Source organism: Scyliorhinus canicula, chromosome 1 (assembly GCF_902713615.1).
Source record: "Scyliorhinus canicula chromosome 1, sScyCan1.1, whole genome shotgun sequence".
NCBI classification, from domain to species: domain Eukaryota; kingdom Metazoa; phylum Chordata; class Chondrichthyes; order Carcharhiniformes; family Scyliorhinidae; genus Scyliorhinus; species Scyliorhinus canicula.
Window position 1 is genome coordinate 80,174,703 of NC_052146.1, and position 25,512 is coordinate 80,200,214.

General features: G+C 49.1%; 1 protein-coding gene across 4 annotated transcripts in view; it reads right to left on the reverse strand.

The window, feature by feature from the left end:
• si:ch211-222n4.2 (uncharacterized protein LOC101885505 homolog) overlaps positions 1 to 17,667 on the reverse strand; it is a 57,738-nt gene extending 40,071 nt beyond the window's left edge. For 2 of the 4 annotated variants that reach the window (XM_038793909.1, XM_038793899.1), the window contains exons 1-2: positions 17,539 to 17,667; positions 14,386 to 15,195 (exon numbers count right to left, since the gene is read on the reverse strand). In XM_038793909.1, the coding sequence (XP_038649837.1) occupies positions 14,386 to 14,722 (337 nt within the window). In that variant the 5' untranslated portion in view covers positions 14,723 to 15,195; positions 17,539 to 17,667. Of the gene's footprint in view, positions 1 to 14,385; positions 15,196 to 15,878; positions 15,978 to 17,538 lie in introns of those variants that run through there. The other 2 variants (XM_038793880.1, XM_038793890.1) reach the window with 2 other exon arrangements.
• Between the last annotated feature and the right edge of the window lie 7,845 nt (positions 17,668 to 25,512).

Here is a 25,512-nt window from a genome sequence, read left to right on the forward strand (position 1 = left end):
CGCAACGCGACCTGCAGCAGCTGCGGGCGAAAAGGGCATTACGCAAGAGTGTGCCTCGCTAAAAGGGCCCCAGCTTCCAACTCCCCAGCGACTCGCAGTAACCGCTCCCCTCACTTGCAGCCCCGTGGGGCCCAAAACGCTGCGGCCTATGCCCCGACTCCGCCCCCTCCAGCTACGTGCGATCTATGGGGGCCGCCATCTTGGAAAACCTCCACCACACAGCCGGCCACGTGCGACTCTTGGGGGCCGCCATCTTGGACGCCATCTTCCTCGCCGCCCGCCACGTGCGACTCATGGGGGCCGCCATCTTGGACACCATCTTCCTCACCGCCCGTCACGTGCGATCCACGAGCCTGATAGGCATCTCCGCGCTCGGACAACTCAGCGGAGGAATTCGAACTAAACTATGAACTCAGAGGGCAGTCATCACGGGGCCACTCCAGCACAGCTGATCGAGCCGCCGACTACCCGCAACTCAGCACGGTCACCCTGGACCAATTACGACCAAAGAATCTACGAAACTTGATGGCAGAGGTCCATATCAACGGGTACAAAACGCCATGCCTCTTCGACTCTGAGAGCACAGAGAGCTTCATACATCCAGACCTGGTAAGACGCTGTTCGCTCCCCGTTTTCCCCGCGCAGCAAACTATCGCGCTCGCTTCAGGCTCCCACTCGGTCCAGATCCAGGGGCGCACCGCCGCGACACTCACAATCCGAGGCGCTAGTTACTCGAAATTCAAACTCTACGTTTTGCCCAAACTCTGTGCGCCACTCTTACTAGGCCTAGACTTTCCATGCAACCTCAAGAGCCTCACCCTCAGTTTCGGAGGGCCCCTGCCCCCACTCACGATCTGCAGCCTCGCTACGCTGCGAATTCCCCCCCCCCCTCCTCTCTTTGCCAATCTCACTAAGGACTGTAAACCCGTAGCCACTCGTAGCAGGCGGTATAGCCTGCAGGATAGGGTATTTGTCAGAGCAGAGGTCCGAAGGCTACTCAGTGAGGGGGTTATAGAGGCCAGTAATAGTCCCTGGAGAGCTCAGGTGGTGGTCATTAAGACCGGGGGAAAATTCCATATGGTGGTCGACTACAGTCAGTCTATAAATAGATTTACGCTCCTCGACACGTATCCCCTCCCCAGGATTGCAGACATGGTAAACCAGATCGCCCAGTACCGGCTCTTTTCCACGGTGGATCTGAAGTCTGCATACCACCAGCTCCCAATCCGCCCGGAGGACCGCCACTACACGGCATTCAAGGCCGATGGCCGCCTCTTCCATTTCCTCCGGGTCCCCTTCGGCGTCACTAATGGGGTCTCGATGTTCCAACGAGCAATGGACCGCATGGTGGACCAGTACGGGCTGCGGGCCACGTTTCCGTACTTGGACAATGTCACCATCTGCGGCTATGACCAGCAGGACCACGACGCCAATCTCCACCGTTTTCTCCAGACGGCACAGAAACTGAATCTCACGTACAACAAGGAGAAATGCGTTTTCCGCACATCCAGACTAGCCATCCTTGGCTATGTCGTGGAAAACGGAGACCTGGGCCCCGACCCGGACCGTATGCGCCCCCTCCCCCTCATTGTCCCAAGGCCCTCAAACGGTGCTTGGGATTTTTTTCCTACATCGCCCAGTGGCTCCCTCAATATGCGGACAAAGCCCGCCCACTCTTTAGGACCACACGATTTCCCCTGTCAGCCGAGGCACGCCAGGCCTTCGACGGCATCAAGGAGGACATCGCCAAAGCGGCCATGCGGGCGGTGGATGAATCTACCCCATTTCAGGTAGAGAGCGACGCCTCAGAGGTAGCTCTTGCAGCTACGTTAAATCAGGCAGGACCAGTTGCATTTTTCTCCCGTACCCTCTCCGCTTCAGAACTCCGACACTCTTCAGTCGAGAAAGAAGCACAAGCCACCCGTCACTGGAGGCACTACCTCGCAGGTAGGAGGTTCACCCTCATCACCGATCAAAGATCGGTTGCCTTCATGTTCGACAACTCGCAAAGGGGCAAAATAAAAAACGATAAAATTCTGAAGTGGAGGATCAAACTCTCCACCTACAATTACGATATCAAATATCGACCCGGGAAACTCAACGAGCCTCCGGATGCCCTATCCCGCGGGACATGCGCCAGCGCGCAGATCGACTGATTAAAAAGCATCCACAATGACCTCTGCTACCCGGGGATCACCCGGCTCGCCCACTACATTAGGGCCCGAAACCTGCCTTTCTCCAACGAGGAGGTAAAAGCGGTCACCAGGGACTGCCCGATCTGTGCGGAGTGCAAACCGCACTTCTATAGACCAGACAGGGCCCACCTGGTCAAGGCTTCTAGGCCCTTTGAACGCCTCCTGATTGATTTCAAAGGGCCACTCCCCTCAACTAACAAGAATGTTTACTTCTTAAACATCGTAGACGAGTTCTCCCGTTTTCCATTCGCTATCCCGTGCCCCGACATGACCTCCCACACAGTCATTAGGGCCCTGCATAGCATCTTCACCCTGTTTGGTTTCCCCAGCTACGTACACAGCGACCGGGGTTCGTCCTTCATGAGCAACGAGCTGCGTCAGTACCTGCTCGAAAAGGGCATTGCCTCGAGCAGGACTACCAGCTACAACCTCAGGGGGAACGGGCAGGTGGAAAGGGAGAACGCGACGGTCTGGAAGGCCGTCCTACTGACCCTCCGGTCTAGAAATCTCCAAGTCTCCCAGTGGCAGGAAGTCCTCCCAGACGGGCTCCACGCTATTAGGTCCCTTTTGTGTACGGCAACCAACCAGACCCCTCACGAGAGGCTCTTCATTTTTTCCAGGGGCACTACCACGGGGGTCTCACTTCCGGCATGGCTGAGGACGTCGGGCACCGTACACCTGAGGAAACACGTCAGGGCGCACAAAACCGACCCCCTTGTTAAGAAGGTGCGCCTGCTCCACTCCAACCCCCAGTACACATTCGTTGAGTTCCCTGACGGCCGTCAGGACATTGTATCCCTCCGGGAACTGGCACCCGCCGGATCCAGCGCCCCCCCCCCCTACCCTCACAGAAGGATCTCTCACCCTACACCCCATGCTGCCACCCCCTTGTGCTCCCGAGCCCACAAGCTCGCTCCACCAGTTCCGCGCCCCCGCACCGGCCAGCCCCCAGCGCCCCCGGTCGAACCAGGAGAGTATGAAGCTCGGACACAACCCTCCCTGGAGTCCCCTATCGTACCCCAGCACACCACACCCATCCAGCCACCGCAAGAGTCTGCAACCCCGGTGCTCCGCAGATCTCAGCGGACAATTCGACCACCGGAGAGACTGACTTTATAGACCACCACCCCCGCCGGACTTGATTTTTTTTGAAGGGGGTGAATGTTGTGAATGTAATATATGTTAATACATATGTTAATTCACACTGTCGTTGTAAGCGCAGTAGCGCTGGGAGCACTTAGGAACTTGTACCGGGCTCCACCCTTGGTTCCGCCCACGACTCCTCCCCCTAGTGCAGCTGTATAAGTACCCGTGTCCAGAGTCAGCCTGGGTCACTACGAGTTCATCGACAGGTATCAGGCTGGCTCTGAAGTAAGTCGATTAAAGCCTAGATTCACATTGGAAACACGTGTCTGGTGAATTGATGGTTCCATCATGGATTGGCCTCCTTAAATGGAAAAAAATGAATTAGGTACTCTAAATTTATAAAACAAAAAGGAACGTGATGGAATATTCTCCACTTGTCTGGATGAGTGCAGCTCCAACAATACTCAAAAAGTTCAACACCATCCAGGACAAAGTAATCCTCTTATTCAACAGCCAGTCCACCCCCAGTATTCAGTGGAAGCTCCTGCGACAGCACCTTCTAAACCAACAGCCTCGACTATCTGGAAGGACAAACAAGGGCATCAGGTGCACGAGAACACCATCACCTGCACATTCCCCTCCAACCCACACATCATCGTGACTTGGAACTATATCTCTGTTCCTTCACTGCCGCTGGGCTACGATCCTGGAACTCCCTCCTTATGGGTGTACCTACACCATATAGACTGCAGCGGTTCAAAGTGGCAACTCACCACCACCATCTCAAGGTCAATTAGGCGTGTATAACTAATGTTGGTCTTGCCAGAAATATCCCATGAACAAATATAAAATAAATTCAGTATCCACAATTCTTTGCTTTATTATTGATCGTCCAGCTTTGCTTATTAGTGAGAGTTAGGATTTACATATTTGCACCCAAGTGAATGCCTAACAGATAAGCTGCCCCTATTTGGACAATCAATGGGATTTGCACCAATGCTCCGTACTGATACTAGCTGAGTTAGCCCCACAGTATTCCTTACATAAGAAGGGAGTCTATGTGTCAACTGTCTGATTTCTGTAACTTTAAGGTTTGTAAAGCTATTCTGTATTTTTTAATTGGCCTATACCAAGCACTGCCAGATACAACAAAAACGTCCCTTGGCAAAGCTGTTCCCTCAACAAAAATATTAATAATCACCTGTTTTAATGAAGTAACTTTTGGAGCCGAAATGATGAATTAGTGTTCCCAGACATCATATTCTGCCTTATCTCAACTAAAGAAGACATCAAAACCATTCCAAGGAGACTTTAAACACTGATTATGGCTATGCATTTATATTTTAGACACACTCTATGATTTTTGAGAACTAACCAATTTGTAATATTTTGTACTGTTACTTTGCAATCTTCTTCATTACGTTTACGGTTATGAGGCCCTCACCTCTCTATTAAAAGTAAAATAACTCTTTCTAAATACCAAAAACCGCAGAGAAAAATATCACCCAGCAAATGGCTTCTAAAAAGAGTCACTGATCGGGGTCTTAATTTAATAATAAAGCAATTTTGAGACAATGAGCTCAAGATATCATTCATTAGGGCGTGACAGCACACTACACCTCCTTCCCCCCATTCCTTTCCCAAATAAATGGGCAAAGTAGATATCATAAAACATCCTTTTATGTTAGCAAGCAACAAAGTAACAGAAATAAACTTTAATGAGGATATTGGTCCTATAAGTATTTGGCATTATAAGGAAACAGTCAGGGGATACTGGGATGTGACATCAATCGATGACCATCGCACTTGGGAGCCAATCACAGATTGAAATAACCTTGCCTCATTTAGGCCAATCAGAATGTAAGAACATCATTGATCAAGCTGTGGTTTGTGGCTAGGAAAGAGTTAATGAGCAGCAGCTTTCACTGACCAAGATGCACATCAAGTGTGAAACTGAAGTTTGCAGAGCCTGCTGTTCACCAGGAAGCAGAAGTAATGGAGAAAGAACAGAGACCAAAGGTCACCCTGCGTTCAAGGCTAAGCCGGGAAGCAAGAAGCATTGTATGCTTGTAAAGTCCTGCCATGGTTTGATCATTAATTTACAACTTATTAAAATGTCCTGAGTTACTTCACCAAACTGTCTCCTGTTGCCTGTATAGTTAAAGTCTCAAACGAACAAAATTGGAATTTAAGTTCAAATTGTACTGAGAACTTGCATGGATTAAGTGAGTTGAATTGAATTTGATTTATTGCCACGTGTACCAAGGTAGTGAAAAATATTAGTCTGCGTACAGTCCATAGACACAGACATCGAATGAAGCATACAGAGTGTAGTACTATTCAATAGAGAAGATATGTGAAGAGATCAGTTCAGTCCACAAGAGGGTCCATTCAGGAGTCAACAACAGCAGCTGTTTATGAACCGGTTGTTGTGCGATCTCCAACTTTGTATCTCCTGCCCGATGGAAGAGATTCGAAGAGAGATACCATAAGAGATACTCCTCGCCGACAAGGCATTCTGCAAAAAAATGTCATGGCTCTTAGACGCAGGAAGGAAAGGACGGACAGGCAACGGCTGACCAACTCCTCGGCGAGGAGGGCTGTGTCCAGGATCAATGGGGGGTGCCGAACCCGGCCCATGTCCAACCTCACGTTCATGCAATCTGGCACGTGGTCCGAGATTACTCTTGGAGTATTCCACCCCACCACCCCTGGAAGCACTGACTTACCCACTACAAAGAAGTCTATGCGTGAATACGCTTTGTGCACGTGGGAGAAGAAGGAAAACTTCTCCCTCGGGTAGTTGAACCTCTAAGGTCCACCCCATGCCCCATCTGTGTATAAAGGTGTGATGTACCATCAATTGAACGAGAGACGAGTTTCTGAACAAAAGTATGGCTTTAATCTACCAGATGTTAGTCCTGCGGTCGATTACAGTAGAAGGACGACAACCGGGAGTACTGGGTATTTATACCCCGCCCTGGAGGCGGGGTTAACTCAGCCTCTCGACCAATCGGGGAGTCGTCACATGACTGGTCTCAACCAACCGGTCGAGAGGCACATGACCGACCAGGGCCAATGGTAAGCCGGTGTTCTGCACCAATGGCAGGCAGCTATGCTAATCATACCACCACAAGGTGTTTAGTTCTTTTGCCATTCCTGATTTTGCCCCCAATATTGGAAGTGGTTAGCACAGTCCTTCACAGCTCCAGGGTTCCAGGTTCGATTCCCAGCTTGGGTCACCATAGGTGTGGAGTCTGCACGTTCTCTCCGTGTCTGCGTGGGTTTCCTCCGGGTGCTCCGGTTTCATAGAACATACAGTGGAGAAGGAAGCCATTCGGCCCATCGAGTCTCCACTGACCCACTTTTTAAAAATAAATTTAGCGTTTCCAATTATTTTTTTCCAATTAAGGGGCAATTCAGCGTTGCCAATCCACTTAACCTGCACATCTTTGGGTTGTGGGGGTGAAACCCACGCAGGCACGGGGAGAACGTGCAAACTCCACACGGACAGTGACCCAGGGCCAGGATTCGAACCCGGGTCCTCAGCGCCGTAGGCAGCAATGCTAACCACTGTGCCACCGTGCTGCCCATCCACTGACCCACTTAAGCCCTCACTTCCACCCCAACTCCGTAACCCAATAACCCCACTTAACATTTTTGGGCACTAAAGGCAATTTTGCATTGCCAATCCACCTCGCCCGCACATCTTTGGACTGTGGGAGGAAACCGGAGCACTCAGAGGAAACCCACGCAAACAACGGGGAGAACGTGCAGACTCCGCGCAGACAGTGACCCAAGCCGGGAATCGAACCTGGGATCCTGGAGCTGTGAAGCAACAGTGCTAACCACTGTGTATGTGAGCTTCACATTCCAGGCGCCCGTGCAGACTCAATCGGCCGATGGCCTCCTTCTGCACTGGAAATTCTCTGATCAACTCTGCAGTCGGGGAAGACACCAGGACTGGATAGATTGCCGGTGAACATCTATAAGGGGTTCATGGCAGCACTGGCCCCGCACCTGCGGGAGATGATCACTGTCAAAGGGTCCTGCCACCCATGCTGGCACAGACCTCAATATCATTGATCCCTAAAAAAGAAAAGGACCTGGAACCAGCTCAAACACCATTTCAAATTTTGTGAAATGTCTGCTGTGGCCCCCATCTGCAAAAACCACAACTTCATCCCAGCAAATATAGGCGCCACCTTCAAAACATGGAGAAAGGACGAAGGGGTACCGACAAGAGGGGACCTGTACATACAGTATAATAGTGACCCGGGGGAACAAGATCCGATACTGACAATTGCGGGGCTTCCTCCACAAGGAGCCCACAACGTTCCCTCAGTTATGTGGACAGACCCTACTGGACAGACTGCTAGCAGCAGATGAATTAGGGGATGGTAAATACGGCAACATGTACAGATGAATGTTAGAAGAGATTTTTTTTTTTTTTTTTTTATAAATTTAGAATATCCAATTCATTTTTTCTAATTAAGGGGCAATTTAACGTGGCCAATCCACCTAACCTGCACATCTTTGGGTTGTGGGGGTGAAACCCACGCAGACACGGGGAGAATGTGCAAACTCCTCACAGACAGTGACCCAGGGCCGGGATTCGAACCCGGGTCCTCAGCGCCGTAGGCAGCAATGCTAACCACTGTGCCACCGTGCCGCCCGAATGTTAGAAGAGATGAGGACCCCGTTAAATGATACGAGAAAAATTGGAGGAACTGGGCATGGAGATAGGGAGCGGACTCTTGCTCGAACCACTTCATAGGGTGAATTCCACCTCCTCGTGCGTAGAGCTGAGTCTAATACAGCTAAAGGTGGTGCACAGGGAGCGCCTAACCAGGACACGCAGAGCGGATTCTTCCCATAGGTGGAGGACCAATGTGAACAGTGCCAGGGAGGTCCAGCCAATCACACTCAAATGTTCTGGTACTTCCCCAACCTTGTCGGGTACTGGACTACCTTTTTCGAGGGCATGTCCAGGGTCGTGGAGGGGGGGGAATAATGATCTTTATTGTCACAAGTAGGCTTACATTAACACTGCAATGAAGTTACTGTGAAAATCCCCTAGTCCAGCCATTTTCAAAGTTGGGGTCGCGACGTGCAGGTGGGTCGCAGGCGGTGTGGGAAGTGTCACGGAGCCATCCATCGTGGTGTTCCCATCCATTGCGGCGTTCCCGAACATGTGAATTCATGCTCAACAGCCGGCTTTTAACAATGCCGGCTGCGGGTGGCTTTACAAATGGCGGTAGTGACCAGCTAAAAAAATGCGGGCACATGCGTACCCGCTCATCAGTCCGCATGCAGCCCGGGAGTGTTGGGACCTGAACCCGGGGTCAAAGTGCAATCGCGGCATGGTGGCGGCTGACTGTGCTGTGATCACCAATGATGAACAAGGCTATGACCTCGATCTGTTTTGCATTCCTAAACATTACTGTAATGATCTGGAGAGAGTATATATTCCTCATGGTTTAATCATGGACAGAACTGAACGTTTGGCATGGGATATAATGAAAGCCATGGGAAATCTTCATATCGTGGCCTTCTGAAGGGCTGAAGTACTGAAGGGTGGCTATAATGTTTTTTGCTGACCTTTTAGACTACATTAAAGCATTGAATCGAAACAGTGACCAGTCAATCCCAATGACGGTGGACTTCATCTGCTTGAAAAGTTACTGTAATGATCAGTCAATAGGGGAGTTACTCAGAGTTTACAAACTGAGATACGAAATCCACGCTCTCCTCCTATGAACCTGATTGGAGAAGTGAGATCACGAGGACCTGGCATGCTCATCTCTTGCATTAAAGGTAAGGGAAAATGGTGGGTCGTGAAGGTTGGCCGGCGTGGGTCGCGAAGGTTGGCTGGCGTGGGTTGCGAAGGCTGGGTTGCAAAGGCCGGCCGGCGTGGGTCGCTAAGATCGGACAGTTGGTAAAAATGGGTCCCCTGAAGCATTGCCCTAGTCACCATATTCCTAGCTATTTCTGTGCTATGTTTTGGTTACTTTGAGCATATTTCTATTATGTTTACGACAATGGGGTAGCATCTTTATACTCATGGTATGCCTGTCAAAATTGTGTATTTGGATTATACTAATAATATGCTTTTCTTTCTTTTGCCCTGTTGTAAATATAAATGAAAATCTTCAATAAAAACAGATTTTTAAAAAATAATCTATTTATCTGTGTCTTAAAAACACTCAGTGCCTTGGCCTCCAACAGCAATGAGTTCCACAGATTCACCACCCCCTGGCTGAAGAAATTCCTCATCTCATCTCAGTTTTAGAGGACTGTCCCTTCAATCTGAGGCTGTGCCCTTCGGATCTAGTCTCTCCTACTAGTGGAAACACCTTCTCCATGTCCACTCTCTCTGGGCCTCTCAATATTCTGTAAGTGTCAATGAGTTGCCCCCTCATCCTTCAAAACTCCATTGAGTACAGACCCAGAGGCCTCACCCACTCCTCATATGCCAAGCCCTTCATTTCCAGGATCATTCTTGTGAACCCCTCTGGGCCCACTCCAAGGTCAGCACATCCCTTCTTAAAAAAAAATAGAGCCAGAAACTGCACACAGTATTCCAAATGGGATCTGAACAGAGCCTTATACAGCCTCAGCAGAACATCCCTGCTCTTGTATTCTAGCCCTCTCGAAATGAGTGTTAATACTGCATTTACCTTCCTAACTGCCGACCAAACCTGCACGTTAACCTTAAGAGAATCCTGAACTAGCCTGATTTCTGAAGCCTTTCCCCATTTACAAAATTAGTCTATGCCTCCATTCCTCCTTCCAAGTGCATAACCTCACACTTTTCCATATTGTATTGCATTTGCCCACACTCCTAGCCTGTCCAAATCCTTCTGTAGCCTTCCCGCTTCCTCATGACTACCTGGCCCTTTATATATCTTTGTATCATCTGAAAACTTAGGACCAATGCCCTCAGTTCCTTCTTCCATATCATTAATGCATATCATGAATAGTTGTGGTCCCAACCCTGACCAATGCGAAACATCACTAGTCACCGGCTGCTATCCTGAGAAAGACCCCTGTATCTCCACTCTCTGTCATCTGCCACTCAGTCAAACCTTTATCCATGCCAGTACCTTGTCCCTTACACCATGGGCTCTCATCTTATTTAGCAGCCTCCTATACGGCACCTCTTTGAAGGCCTTCTGGAAATCCAACTAGGTCACGTCCACTGGTTGTCCATTATCTAGCTTCCTCATTACCTCCTCAAAGAATTCTAACAGATTTGTCAGGGATGACCTCCCCTTGACAAAGCTGTGCTGACTCAGCCCTATTTTACCATCCACTTCCAAGTACTCCACAATCTCATCCTTAATAATGGACTCCAAACTTTTACCAATGACCGAAATCAGGCTAACCAGCCTATAATTTCCTATCTTCTGCCTCCCTCCCTTCTTAAACAGGGGTGTTATATTAATCATTCACCAGTCCTCTGGGACCCTCTCTGACTTCTGAAAGATCACCACCAATGTCTACACAATCCCCTCAGCTATCGCCTTCACAACCCTGATGTGTAGTCCATCCAGCCCAAGTGATTTATCTACTTTCACACCTTTCAGCTTCCCCAGAGCCTTTGCCCGGGCAATGGCCACTGCACTCACCTCTGCCCCTGACTCTCTTGACATTCTGGTTTGCCACTGGTGTCTTCCTCCTCCTTGGGATGAATTTCTGTCCCGAATCACCGCCAAAAACCCCTGCCATTGCTGTTTCAATGTCTTCCCTGCTAGGCCCCTCTTCTAATCAACTCTGGTCAGCCCCTCCCTCATGTCTTTGTAGATATCATTACTCAATTGTGTTTAAATCCGATTTCTACTTCTCCCTTTCAAACTGCAGGATGATTCTGTCATATTGTGGTCACTGCCCCCCAAGAGTTCCCTAATCAAGTCTGCCTCATTACACATCACCAAATCTAGAATTGCCTGTTCACTATTGGGCTCGACCACAAGCTGCTCCAAAAAAAACCACCGCCTAGACATTCCACAAATTCCTTTTCTCCGAATCCACTACCAACCTGATTTTCCCAGTCCAGCTGCATACTGAAGTCCTCCATGATTATTGTTATATTGCCTTTCTTATATGCCTTTTCTATCCCCTTTGCTAGGGGGCCTGTACATAACTCCCATCAAGGTCTTTTTACCCTTGTGATTCCTCAACTCTACCCACACAGATTCTATGCCTTTTGACTATTTATCACTTCTTCCTATTGATTTAAGTTCATTTCTTACTAACAAGGCAACCCCACCCCCTTTGCCCGATAGGATATTTAGATCCCAGCCCTGATCCCCTTGTAGCCACATCTGTGATGCCCACAACATCGTGCCCTCCAATTTCAATGTGGGCTACAAGATAATTTACCTCGATTTGTATACTGCACGCATTAAGATATAACACCCTCAAGTCCTGCATTGACCACCTCCCTTTTCATATTTGTCCCCTTATCTGCTGTGCTTGAAGGTAGATTCCATTGGAACAGCTCCCTCTTTCCCCAGTACTGCTGCCATGAATTCAAACAGTTCTCCGACACCAGCCTTTCACCCAAATATTGACCTTTTTAATCTTACTGACCCTGTGCCAATTGGTTTGTGGCTGAGGTAGTAATCCAGAGATTATTACCTTTTTGGTTCTGCTTTTTAATTTAGCCCTAGCTGCTCATATTCCTTCAGCAGAACCTCTATCCTTGTTCTACCTGTGTTGTTGATACCTATGTGGACCACGACACCTGGATTTATACCCTCCCACTCCAAGTTCCTCTGCAGCCCAGATGAGATATCCCAAACCCGAGCACCAGTTTAGCAACAAAACAATCGGGACTCTCGATCCAGGTCACAGAGAACAGTGAGTATGCCCTTAATTATACTATCGCTGATTATGACTACATTTCTTTTCATAGAATCCCTACAGCGCAGAAGGCCATTCGGCCCATCAAGTCTGCACCAACCCTCCAAAAGAGCACCCCACCCAGGGCTACTCCCTTGCCCTACCGCCGTAACCCAACATAACCTTTGGACACTAAGGGGCAATTTTAGCATGTCCAATTCACCTAACCTGCACATCTTTGGGCTGTGGGAGGAAACCGGAGCACCTGGAGGAAAATCAGGCAGCAGTGCTAACTAACTACTGTACCACCATGCTGCCATATTCAGTGCCCCCACTTGAATGGCTTCCTGAACCACGGTGCAATGGTCAGTTTGCTCATCCACCCCACAGTCCCCGTTCTCATCCACATAGGCAGCAAGAATCTCAAACACTTTTTTCCAATTAAGGGGCAATTTAGTGTGGCCAATCCACCTACGCTGCACATCTTTGGGTTGTGGGGGTGAGACCCACGCAGACACGGGGGGAATGTGCAAACTCCACACGGACAGTGACCCGGGGCCGGGATTGAACCTGGGGTCCTCAGCGCCGTGAGACAGCAGTGCTCACTACTGCACCACCGTGCCGTCCCTTTTTTAATTAGAATCTCGAACATGTTGGATTAGGATAAGGGTTGAGGCTCCTGCAACCCTACCGCCTTGATCCCTCTACCTATTCACTCAATCACACCCTCCTGTCCCTGACCACTGACCAAATTCTAAGGGGTGTGTAGTATGGATACACACACACAATGCTGTTAGGATAAATTAAAAGTACCATAACTGGACAACAGCAAGGGCAGGGACATCAGCAACATACATTTATATAGCACCAAGGCACATCACAGGAACATTATACACCAAATTGTGACACTGAGATACATAAGGAAACATCAGGTCAAACGTCCAGAAGCATGGACAGAGCAGAAAGTCCCCAGAGAGGCTGAGAAAAATAGAAAGAGATAGAAATAATCGAACGGGTCCTGAACAGCAACCAAAATAAACTCATGAATAGATACAGGGGGAATTCAGGTTACACAAGTGTATGTGGCAAAGATTAAGAAATATGCCCTGTCTTATATAATGACGGCTTTAAATTATCAGATTTAAAGGAATAATACCAATTCTTTCGATGTTTCAATTTAATCTTGGGTGGCCTGTCGCTTATTTCCTTGTAAGAAGTCTTACAACACCAGATTAAATCCAACAGGTTTGTTTCGAATCACTAGCTTTCGGATCACTGCTGCTTCCTCAGGTGAATGAAGAGTTAGGTTCCAGGAACATATATATAGACAAAGTCAAAAATGCAGAAAAAATACTTTGAATAAGGGACTTTAATCTGGTGTCGCAAGACTTATTACTGTGCTGACACGAGTCCAAAGCCGGCATCTCCACATCGTGGCTTATTTCCTTACGCTTGGTTCTTCCATGTGTTCCATTCTTTAAACAATTATTGCGTAACAAGCCAGATCCTAGTAAGTAACTAGTTTGGACTGTATTCTCATAACTGAGATAACACCATACTGACAGCAGTGTTTTGCAATTATGTTCTCAAGGGCAATAAATACAACCTTGTTAGTGATAATTCACCCACCCAATGTTAGACCAGCCAGTGTTCACTGTCTTGGTTCACATGCAAAGAATAGTTACTTGGGTTCCAAATCTAATTCAGTTAAAAAGCTGATAACCTGAACTACTCCTGAGTGATAGCAACTCTGGTTCAGTGGGCTGCACTTTTTACCTGAATATGAAGGTTTTTGTTTAAATTCCACCTTAAAGACTTGAGCACATTATCCAGGCTGCCACTTCTGTGTATTACTGTGTATTATTGAGGGGCGTGCCGAACTGTCAGTGAATGAGACATTACACTGAAGAAATCAAGGCCGCATCTACTCTCGGACACTATTCAAAAGAGCAAAGGCATTTTTTCTCCAGCGTCCTGGCCAAATATTTACTCCTCAACCAACATTATTCAAAAACAGATAAATCCCTCAGCTATTTGTGAGATCTTGCTGTGTGCAAGTTGGCTGCTGACTTTCCCACTCCACCTCAAAATAGGAAGGTATTGCATTGGCTGTAAAGTACTCTGGGGCCTCCTGGGGCCGTTAAAGTTGTTAATATAAATGGGAGCCCTTTACTTTCCGAAGCTTCAACCTGCGTTTATTTTGCACCTTCGCCCCTCCCCATATTACGGCGTCTGATACCCCCAAACACACACAGACCTTGGTTCGCTCGTTTAAGCAGTTCAATTTCCTCATGCAGTTTGCCCAGAGTTTCTGAATGTTGCTCCTGGAGGAACTGGAGATTATTTTCCAATGTGATCACCCTCCGGTTCGGATCCATTTCTCGCTGTTCGTACCGAGGGCTGAGCTGGTGGGGGACTTCGCTTTTGGCTGCCTTGGTGCTGGGAGAAAGAGGAAGGTGCTTGACGTTACTATCCTGGAAGAGGGCACGAGGGTAGCGGCTTCTCTCAAGGGTCCCGACGCGGGACCACTGGGGCAGGTTTCGCAGAGGAGGTAGGCTGGCGCTGGACATGTCCCCAGGGGAAAGTGCTTCCATAGAGTCTAGCAATGTGCCTGTGACGCTGGTTTTGCCAAGTCCCAAATGAAAAAAAATCTCTCAGGTCATGAAACAATATAGAGCACACACAAACACTTGGCCTCAGCTTGGATATTATCCAAACTGTTCTGTTCGGCTTAAAGACTGCTGTTTTTTTGTGGTCAATCTGTTAAAGATGGCGGTCTGTGATAAACTCAATGTCTTATTTTTCCCTTCAAGTGGAATATCCACTGAGAAGGTGCAGCTTAGCAAAGTTTCCTGGGGCCCTCACGTCGATTGCTCAACCCTCACTTCACAGCAGTGTCCTCCTCCCGTCACTGGAGTTTACTAATTCCACAACTGCATCCAGTTTCCTTGCTGTCGACAGAAACACTCGGGACTGCTCTCAACCTTACTGCTCCGGGTGCAGTCGCTTTGCCGCATCTCTGCACCGTTTTGTCAAGTCACAATTCGGATTATGTCCAATCGGATCACTGCAGGAAAGGCAAAGGTTAATGAATAAATGAAAGGGCGATTTCCCATTGCTGCTCTCAGTGCCAACCCAGGTCGCGGGCGCACACTGTGTCAAATCATTTGCTGAGGTTCTAACACAAGAGGCTGAATACATTGAGTTCCCAGGACGGGCACAGAAACAACACTTTGTCCCATGTAAACAAAAGGACAAAACTGGTTCAGAGGGATATTAGGAGGGATTGCTTGAAACTGGTGTTTAAGGCTCACGTCAAAAGCATCTTCACAAAAAATCTGGTTTTGGAGGGGAAGCACTGGACCAGTTAAATAGCCAGTTAGATGCTGTGGTGGGCATTTAAAAAAAAACACAATGCATAAAGGGAGATAAATTAAATGGCTTTCATCCATTGGAGTTTATGGAAGGTCAGTAAGTAGAGGACATACATCACAAGAATGTTTCCAGGGTTTAAGAGGATCAATGATGCATGTACCGAATGGGTTATATCATAATAATCTATAAAAGTGGTTCAGTATTGGTAAGTGGAGGTTTAGGGTTGGCAGAAAAGTTTTCAGAGCTGGGGACTAATGGTCTTCAGTGTTGATAAGATGTGGAGTTTACTGCAGCTCAACGAAAGGCCAAACTAAGCATCTTAGAAAACTCATGGTCTGGTACAGATGGCGGTGGGTAAATGGAATGAAGACAAACCGAGTGTGATTTCCTTGGAAATGTTTGTGAACAGCTCATTCTTCCCAACGGCCTTCTCTCCTTTAATCATTTAATTAAGTGCCATACTCCCCCAAACCATCTCAGAAACCACCTCCCCCGAAAGCTAGTTTGGGGGGCCTTTGGGGGCCCAGTTGAAGGGGTGGGTGGTCCCGGGTTGGGGAGGGGGGGGGTGGTCCCGGGTTGGGGAGGGGGCAGGGGTCCCGGGTTGGGGAGGGGGCAGGGGTCCCGGGTTGGGGAGGGGGCAGGGGTCCCGGGTTGGGGAGGGGGCAGGGGTCCCGGGTTGGGGAGGGGGGGTGGTCCCGGGTTGGGGAGGGGGGGGTGGTCCAGGGTTGGGGAGGGGGGGTGGTCCAGGGTTGGGGAGGGGGGTGGTCCAGGGTTGGGGGGTCCCAGGTTTGGGGGGGGTCCCGAGTTGGGGGGGGTCCCGAGTTGGGGTGAGGGTCCCGGGGAGGGGGGTTGCGTGGAGGAGGGTGGGTTGCGTGGAGGAGGGTGGGTTACGGGAGGGGGGGGGTTCCTTGGTTGATGGGGTTGGTGCCAGGTTGGAGAAGGGGGGTCCCGGGTTGCAATTGGGGGGGGGGGGGTTCCCTGGTTGATGGGGTTGGTGCCAGGTTGGAGAAGGGGGGTACCGGGTTGCGGTGAGGGGGGGTCCCGGGTTGTGGTGAGGGGGGGGGGGTCCCGGGTTGTGGTGAGGGGGGGGGGGAGGAGGTCCCGGGTTGCGGTGAAGGGGGGGGTCCCGGGTTGCGGTGAAGGGGGGGGTCCCGGGTTGCGGTGAGGGGGGGTTCCGGGTTGTGGTGAGGGGGGGGGGGGTCCCGGGTTGCGGTGAAGGGGGGGTCCCGGGTTGCGGTGAGGGGGGGGGGGGTCCCGGGTTGCGGTGAAGGGGGGGGTCCCGGGTTGCGGTGAGGGGGGGTCCCGGGTTGCGGTGAGGGGGGGTTCCGGGTTGTGGTGAGAGGGGGGGGGGGTCCCGGGTTGCGGTGAAGGGGGGGTCCCGGGTTGCGGTGAAGGGGGGGGTCCCGGGTTGCGGTGAGTGGGGGTTCCGGGTTGTGGTGAGAGGGGGGGGGTTCCGGGTTGCGGTGAAGGGGGGGTCCCGGGTTGTGGTGAGGGGGGGGGGGGGTCCCGGGGTGTGGTGAGGGGGGGGGGGGGGAGGTCCCGGGTTGCGGTGAAGGGGGGGGGTCCCGGGTTGCGGTGAGGGGGGGGGGGGGTCCCGGGTTGCGGTGAGGGGGGGGGGGGGGGAGGTCCCGGGTTGTGGTGAGGGGGGGGGGGGGTCCCGGGTTGTGGTGAGGGGGGGGGGGGGGGGAGGTCCCGGGTTGTGGTGAGGGGGGGGGGGGGGGGGAGGTCCCGGGTTGTGGTGAGGGGGGGGGGGGGGGGAGGTCCCGGGTTGCGGTGAAGGGGGGGGTCCCGGGTTGCGGTGAGGGGGGGTCCCGGGTTGCGGTGAAGGGGGGGTCCCGGGTTGCGGTGAGGGGGGGGTCCCGGGTTGCGGTGAGAGGGGGGGGGGTCCCGGGTTGCGGTGAGAGGGGGGGGGTCCCGGGTTGCGGTGAAGGGGGGGTCCCGGGTTGCGGTGAGGGGGGGGGTCCCGGGTTGCGGTGAGGGGGGGGGGGGGGGGGGTCCCGGGTTGTCGGGGTCGGTCCCGGGTTGAGTTACTCACCGAGCAGGCGGTTGAAGGCGGCCGGACGACAGTGGTTGGGCGGTCGTCGTGTTTCCAGGACGACGACTGTTCCCTAGTAACCGACTGCGTTACCCTGGAAACTGGAAACTCCCACTTCCGGAGCAATAAACCGGTGCGGCTCAGGCGGGGGGAGGGGGCGAGGTAGGGGATCCTCGCGCGATCGCTCAGCACCCCCCCCCCCCCCCCCCCGGGTTGGTACAATCCAACATAGCGGACCTGCCGGGAGTTCGGAGGGGATGGAGCATCGGACCGTGAAGGAGGGATGGAGGTCATCAGGGAGTCACTGAGACAGGGGTCAATGGGATGGGCTCGCAGGGTTGGGGAGGTCATTGGGACACCAGGTGTCTGGTTTGGGGAAGGTCCCGCAGTGGGAGTGGAGCACACGGATAAAGCAGGTGGACACAGCTGCAGTGTCAACACCCGAGCCATAGCTCATTTCACCAGCATGGTACCACCTGTTGGCAATGTTACAGGCTCTCTACACCATCCTGTCCCGCTGACGCCAACGCATCTGCCATATCTGTATGGCCACCTCTGGGGTAACTCAAGACCCCATATTTAGCCCCCTTTGATTCCTCAACCAGAGCATGTCACTTGGTGACGTTATCCGTTAGCATGGAGCCAGTTTTCACATGTACACCACAATACAGAGCTTTACCTCTACTGATTCCACCTTAATTGTGTAGTTTGACATCAAGCAGCTCAATAGCAGCAAGATGAAAATCATCCTCTAATCTAAATGACTCCTAAACCAAAACATTTCTGCCCTCATTTCCTAATTCCAGCCTTCTTTCTGGATGCCTGCTCAATCCGATTGTGTGCATCTTTGATATCCCATTTGGCTCGGAGCTGAAGACCTCATCCATCCCTTTGTCATTTTCAGACCCAAGTGTTCATTTACTATGCATTTGAGCTACACCCTACTTAAGCTCCAACTCCTGCAGAATGCAGCCAGCCTTACCCACCTATGACAACAATCCTTGCTGACCTCCTACCATCCAAGGAACTGACTTCAAAATCAATGTTGTCCTCTTTAAATCCTGTGGCATAGTGGTATTGTCGCTAGACTAATAAACCAGAGACCCAGAGTAATGATCTGGGACCCAGGTTCAAATCCCGCCACTACAGATGGGGAATTTGAATTCAATAAACCTGAAATTAAAAGTCTAATGATGACCATGAAACTAATGTAAGAAATTTTACAGCACCAGGTTAAAGTCCACCAGGTTTTGGAGCCTGTTTTAGTCCAACACTAGCTTTTGGAGCACTGCTCCTTCCTCAGGTGAATGAAGAGGTATGTTCCAGACACATAAATATAGACAAAGTCAAAGATGCAAGACAATGCTTTGAATGCGAGCATTTGCAGGTAATTAAGTTTTTACAGATCCAGAGATGGGGTAACCCCAGGTTAAAGAGGTGTGAATTGTCTCAAGCCAGGACAGTTGGTTGGATTTCACAGGCCCAGACCGGATGGTGGAGGATGAATGTAATGCGACATGAATCCAAGGTCCTGGTTGAGGCTGTACTCATGTGTGCGGAACTTGGTTATAAGTTTCTGCTCGGCGATTTTGCGTTGTCACGCATCCTGAAGGCCGCCTTGGGGAATGCTTACGCGGAGATCAGAGGCTGAATGCCCTTGACTGCTGAAGTGTTACCCAACTGGAAGGGAACATTCCTGCCTGCCGATTGTCGCGCGCCATCCGTTCATCCGTTGTCGCAGCGTCTGCATGGTCTCGCCAATGTACCACGCTTCGGGACATCCTTTCCTGCAGCGTATGAGGTAGACAACATTGGCCGGGTCGCACGAGTGTGTACCACGTTCCTGGTGGGTGGTGTTCTCACGTGTAATGGTGGTACCCATGTTGATGATCTGGCACGTCTTGTAGAGATTGCCATGGCAGGGTTGTGTGGTGTCATGGTCACTGTTCTGAAGGCTGGGTAGTTTGCTGCAAACAATGGTTTGTTTGAGGTTGCGTGGTTGTTTGAAGGCAAGTAGTGGGGGTGTGGGGATGACCTTGGCAAGATGTTCATCTTCATCAATGACGTGTTGAAGGCTGTGAAGCAGATGTCGTAGTTTCTCCACTCCGGGGAAGTACTGGACGACAAAGGGTACTCTGTTGGTTGTGTCCCGTGTTTGTCTTCTGAGGAGGTCGGTGCGGTTTTTTGCTGTGGTGCGTTGGAACTGTCGATCGATGAGTCGAGCACCATATCCCGTTCGTACGAGGGCATCTTTAGCGTCTGTAGATGTCTATTACGCTCCTCCTCGTCTGAGCAAATCCTGTGTATACGGAGGGCTTGTCCATAGGGGAAGGCTTCTTTAATGTGTTTAGGGTGGAAGCTGGAGAAGTGGAACATCGTGAGATTATCCATGGGCTTGCGGTAAAGCGAAGTGCTAGGCGACCGTCCTTGATGGAGATGAGTGTGTCCAAGAATGTAACCGATTTTGTAGAGTCGTCCATGGTGAGTCTGATGGTGGGATGGAACTTATTGATGTCATCGTTTCAGTGATTTGTCGCCGTGGGTCCAAAGGAAAAAAATGTCATCGATGTATCTGGTGTATAACGTCGGTTGAAGGTCCTGTGCGGTGAGGAGGTCTTATTCAAACTTGTGCATGAAGATGTTGGCATATTGAGGTGCAAATTTGGTCCGCATGGCTGTTCCATGTGTCTGGATGAAGAACTTGTTATCGAAGGTGAAGACGTTGTGATCCAGAATGAAGAGTATGAGTTACAGAATTGCGTCTGGAGATTGGCAGTTGTGGTGTTGAGTACTGAGGCTGTTGCAGCAATGCCGTCGCTATGGGGGATGCTGGTGTAGAGTGCCGAGACGTCCATTGTGACGAGGAATGTTCCTGGTTCAACTGGTCCATGGGTGCTGAGTTTCTGCAGGAAGTCCGTCGTGTCGCGACAGAAACTGGGCGTTCCTTGTACGATGGGTTTCAAGATGCACTCAATGATGCCCTCGAACTCCACATCATGAAACTAATGTTCTTTATGGAAGAAAATCTGCCATTCTTATCTGGTCTGGCCTACATGTGACTCCAGACCCACAGCAAAGTGGTTGTCTCTTAACTGCCCCTTCAAGAGCAATTAGGGATGGGCAATAAATATTGGCACAGTCTGCGACACTCACGTCCCATGAACAAGTAAAAAAAAAAATCATCCACAACCCTCCCCAACCTGAGAACCTACTCAATCCGCAAGACTGGTTTTAGGGCTGCCAAGTCAGGTTGGACGTATTCCTGGAGGATTTCAAGTGCCTGCTCTTTCCTGCCATTGACTGTCTGGCAAGCATTAATCGCTAATAATAATTGCTTATTGTCACAAGTAGGCTTCAATGAAGTTACTGTGAAAGGCCCCGAGTTGCCACATTCCGGCGCCTGTTCGGGTGGCCGGTACGGGAATTGAACCGGCGCTGCTTCCTTGTTCAGCATTACAAGCCAGCTGTTTAGCCCATTGTGCGAAACCAGCCCCTATTTCTCTCCTCAACTGATTCTTCCCAACCAATGTGTAAGACAGTAAACAGCTGAATGGAGCACCACTGTTGGCTGACAAATCAAAGCAGGGAATGAGTGGACCTGATTGGAGGCAGCAGGGAATAAAGGAAAGAGAGAGCGAGAGAGAAAGGGGGAATGGGAGATCTCATCAGTGCACTTACTAAAAAAAAAAGTAGTACATTACAGAACAAGAGGTAAGTAATTGATTGTTGAGTTTTAATGTTTTTTTTCTCTCTAAGCTGGGGTTTTAATGAGGTTTGGGAATCCATACAGTACTACATTAGATTTACAGTTTAACTTACCCTGATTGAAATTTTATTAATTAATTTAATTAAGAGTTTTAGCATGAGTAGATCTAGAGGCATTAATTAATAGTTTATACAAGATACCAATGTCATGAATCCACCCGGAGACAATAGTAGACAGTTTTCAAAGGGCCTCAATTAGTATGCGTCTCTCCCGGTAACAAGTTTAGAACAGCAGTTTAGACAATAATCAAGTGTGAATAGTTTATGGAGAAACAAATTATAGACAATTGGGAAGGTCCCTGAGATATACATATGTTAATATATAGTCAAGGAAGTTGATGGGGCAGACAGCCAAATGCAGAAGGCATAATCAAAGAACAACAAAGGTATAATTGCCCAGACACTTAAACCAGGAGAGGCAGTTACCATCTAGCAGTCTCAGAAAGTGGACAGGCCATTTTCCAGCCACCAGGTTTGAAGGCCTGGTGACAGCAAAGTCTTAGAGCCAAGGCTGCACAGAAAACCTTTATAAAAACAATTTTAAAATATCTCTCACTGGACCAGGAAAAAGACAGTTCCCAGATTCGAGTATCATCCCTGTATTGTGTGGTAACTATAGCTGGATGTTGTTTGGGGAACAGGAAAGTTTTAGAGTTCAGGTATCATAGATACATTGTGTAACAAGTGGTACAAAGTATAGAACGGTCCAATAATTTGTACATTTTAATTGCATGAGTAGCATCGTGCTGTGTGTGTGTTTGTCTTTTCTTTACTTTAATAAATAGTCTCGTGACAATTATTACACGTGACTGGGCTGTTTGCACCAAAACAGAACTATACACCCCCACGAACCAGTGCTCCAAGTTGGGAAACCCTCGCAAAAGTGTGCTCCGTGACACTAACTAGATTCTAAAAGAGGAATTTTTTAGACCTGGATGGGCAGCTGAGATCTGTTGTTTGCAACTCCTGTGCCATGTGGGAACATCAGGACATTGTGTCTGTCTTGGGGGACGACGTGTGTAGGAAGGATATCCAGCTGCTTCAATAGGATATCTGAGCTTGAGAGTCATTTGGAGTCACTGTACAGTATCAGGGAGGATGAGAGATTCCTGGATTGTACACTCCAGAAAGTGGTAACCTCACAGGCAGCAAGAGTTCAAGGTAGCAGATGAGTGGCCAAAGGAAGATTAGAAAGAAGCGGGAAGCGCAAGAGTCTTCAGGGTATGCCACTCTCAATCTGGCATTCAACATTGGAAATGATGGGAGTGAGGAATCCCTGAAGGGATGCAGTCCAGACCATTACATCAATAGACTAGGGACTACCCAGGAGGGAACAGCAAAGAATAAAAGCACAGTCATTATAGAAAATTCACAGTTGGGGGCCAGATGGACATTTCTGGGACCAACATTATAAGGCCCACATACTGTTACCTCCCTTGTGCCTGGGGAAAGGGCATCAGGGAAAGTGGTGCAGTGGTATTGTCGCTGGGCTGGTAATCCGGAGGCCCTGGGTAATATTCTACAGACCCGGTTTCGAAACCCACCAATGCAGATGGTGAAATTTGAATGGAATAAAATCTGGAATTAAAAGTCTAATGATGACCATTGTCGATTGGTTCACTAATGTCCTTTAGGGAGGGAAATCTGCTGTCCTTACTTGTTGTAACCTACATGTGACTCCAGACCCGCAGGAATGTGATTGGCTCTTAAATGCTCACTCAAGGGCATTTAGGGATGGGCAATAAATGCTGGCCCAGCCAATAACGCCCACATCCCATGAGTATTTTTAAAAAATATTCCACGGAGGGGAAGCAATGAATCAGAAGTTGTGGTATACTTTAGTACCAATGACATAGAAGCAAAGAGGTCCGACAGTCAGAGTGTCAGGAGCTAGGGAGGAAGTTAAAGAGTAGGACCTCAAAAGGTAAAAACATCTCTGGATTACTCCCAGTGCCACATGCTAACGGGAGTAGAAATAGGAAAATGGGAGCATTAGTGCCTGACTAGAGGCATAGTGCAGGTGGGAGAGCCTCAGATTCTTGGGGCATTCGGGCCATTTCTGGAACAGGAGGTGCTTATTCCATAGGGAAGGGTTTCACCACAACAGGACTGGGATTATTATTCTCGGGAAGGTTCACTGGTGTGGTTGGGGAGGGTTTAAACTAAATTGACAGGAGGGTGGGCACATTTATTTGGAAGTAGGAAAGTGGAACAAGGTGCAATGATGTGAGAATGTTGTATAGAACTGGAGGAGGATTGATCCGTTTAAATAAGAGCGGACAAAGAAGGAGTGTGAGGAATATATAATGCATGTATATAAATGCATCAAGTATGTCGAATAGGATTGGTGAGGTAGAAACATCCAAGTGGGAATTTGATGCAATGGCAATAAATAAAAACATGGGTGACAAATGATGAGAACTGAGTGCATTAATAAATAAAGTGTTCAGGAAGATAGAGAAGGCAAAAAAGGAGGTTGAGTGGGAGTACTGATTCGGGAAGTTATTGTAGTATTGGAAAGAATGGATGGCTTGGAGGGAGCAAGGACAGAATTCATTTCATTCAGAAGCAATAATTATATGATATAAGGCTCCTGATGGTATTATATTTTGAATAGTCAGAGAGAGAGCTAGAGGAGCAAATCTTCAGGCAAACTACAGAGATGTAAAATAAATACTGGTCGGTGATATTGGGGGACTTTAATTACCCAAATATCAATTATGATAAAGCAAAAGGTAATGAATGGGAAGAATTTCTGATACATGTTTAGGGGCACTTTGTTGATCAATATGATCTCAGTCCAGGCATTTGGATCTGGTGCTAGGCAATGAAGTGGGTCAATGGACTAAGTGTCTGTCGGAAACAGTTGGCTAAGAGGGTTATCATAAATGTTTAGATTAACAATGAAGAAGAACGAGGAACAATTGAAAATACGACTTCTAAACTCGAAGAGGGCGAACCTCAATGGAATGAAAGGTATCTAGCCAAAGTAAAATGGTACCAAAGACTGACAGGAAAAACTAGAATTGAACATAAGAACATAAGAACTAGGAGCAGGAGTAGGCCATTTGGCCCCTCGCGCCTGCTCCGCCATTCAATGAGATCATGGCTGATCTTTTGTGGACTCAGCTCCACTTTCCGGCCCGAACACCATAACCCTTAATCCCTTTATTCTTCAAAAAACTATCTATCTTTACCTTAAAAACATTTAATGAAGGAGCCTCAACTGCTTCACTGGGCAAGGAATTCCATAGATTCACAACCCTTTGGGTGAAGAAGTTCCTCCTAAACTCAGTCCTAAATCTACTTCCCCTTATTTTGAGGCTAAGTCCCCTAGTTCTGCTGTCACCCGCCAGTGGAAACAACCTGCCCGCATCTATCCTATCTATTCCCTTCATAATTTTAAATGTTTCTATAAGACCCCCCCTCATCCTTCTAAATTCCAAAGAATACAGTCCCAGTCTACTCAACCTTTCCTCATAATCCAACCCCTTCAGCTCTGGGATTAACCTAGTGAATCTCCTCTGCACACCCTCCAGCGCCAGTACGTCCTTTCTCAAGTAAGGAGACCAAAACTGAACACAATACTACAGGTGTGGCCGCACTAACACCTTATACAATTGCAACATAACCTCCCTAGTCTTAAACTCCATCCCTCTAGCAATGAAGGACAAGATTCCATTTGCCTTCTTAATCATCTGTTGCACTTGTAAACCAACCTTCTGTGACTCATGCACTAGCACACCCAAGTCTCTCTGAACAGCGGCATGCTTTAATATTTTATCAATTAAATAATAATCCCGTTTGCTGTTATTCCTACCAAAATGGATAACCTCACATTTGTCAACATTGTATTCCATCTGCCAGACCCTAGCCCATTCACTTAACCTATCCAAATCCCTCTGCAGACTTCCAGTATCCTCTGCACTTTTCGCTTTACCACTCATCTTAGTGTCATCTGCAAACTTGGACACATTGCCCTTGGTCCCCAACTCCAAATCATCTATGTAAATTGTGAACAATTGTGGGCCCAACACAGATCCCTGAGGGACACCACTAGCTACTGATTGCCAACCAGAGAAACACCCATTTATCCCCACTCTTTGCTTTCTATTAATTAACCAATCCTCTATCCATGCTACTACTTTACCCTTAATGCCATGCATCTTTATCTTATGCAGCAACCTTTTGTGTGGCACCTTGTCAAAG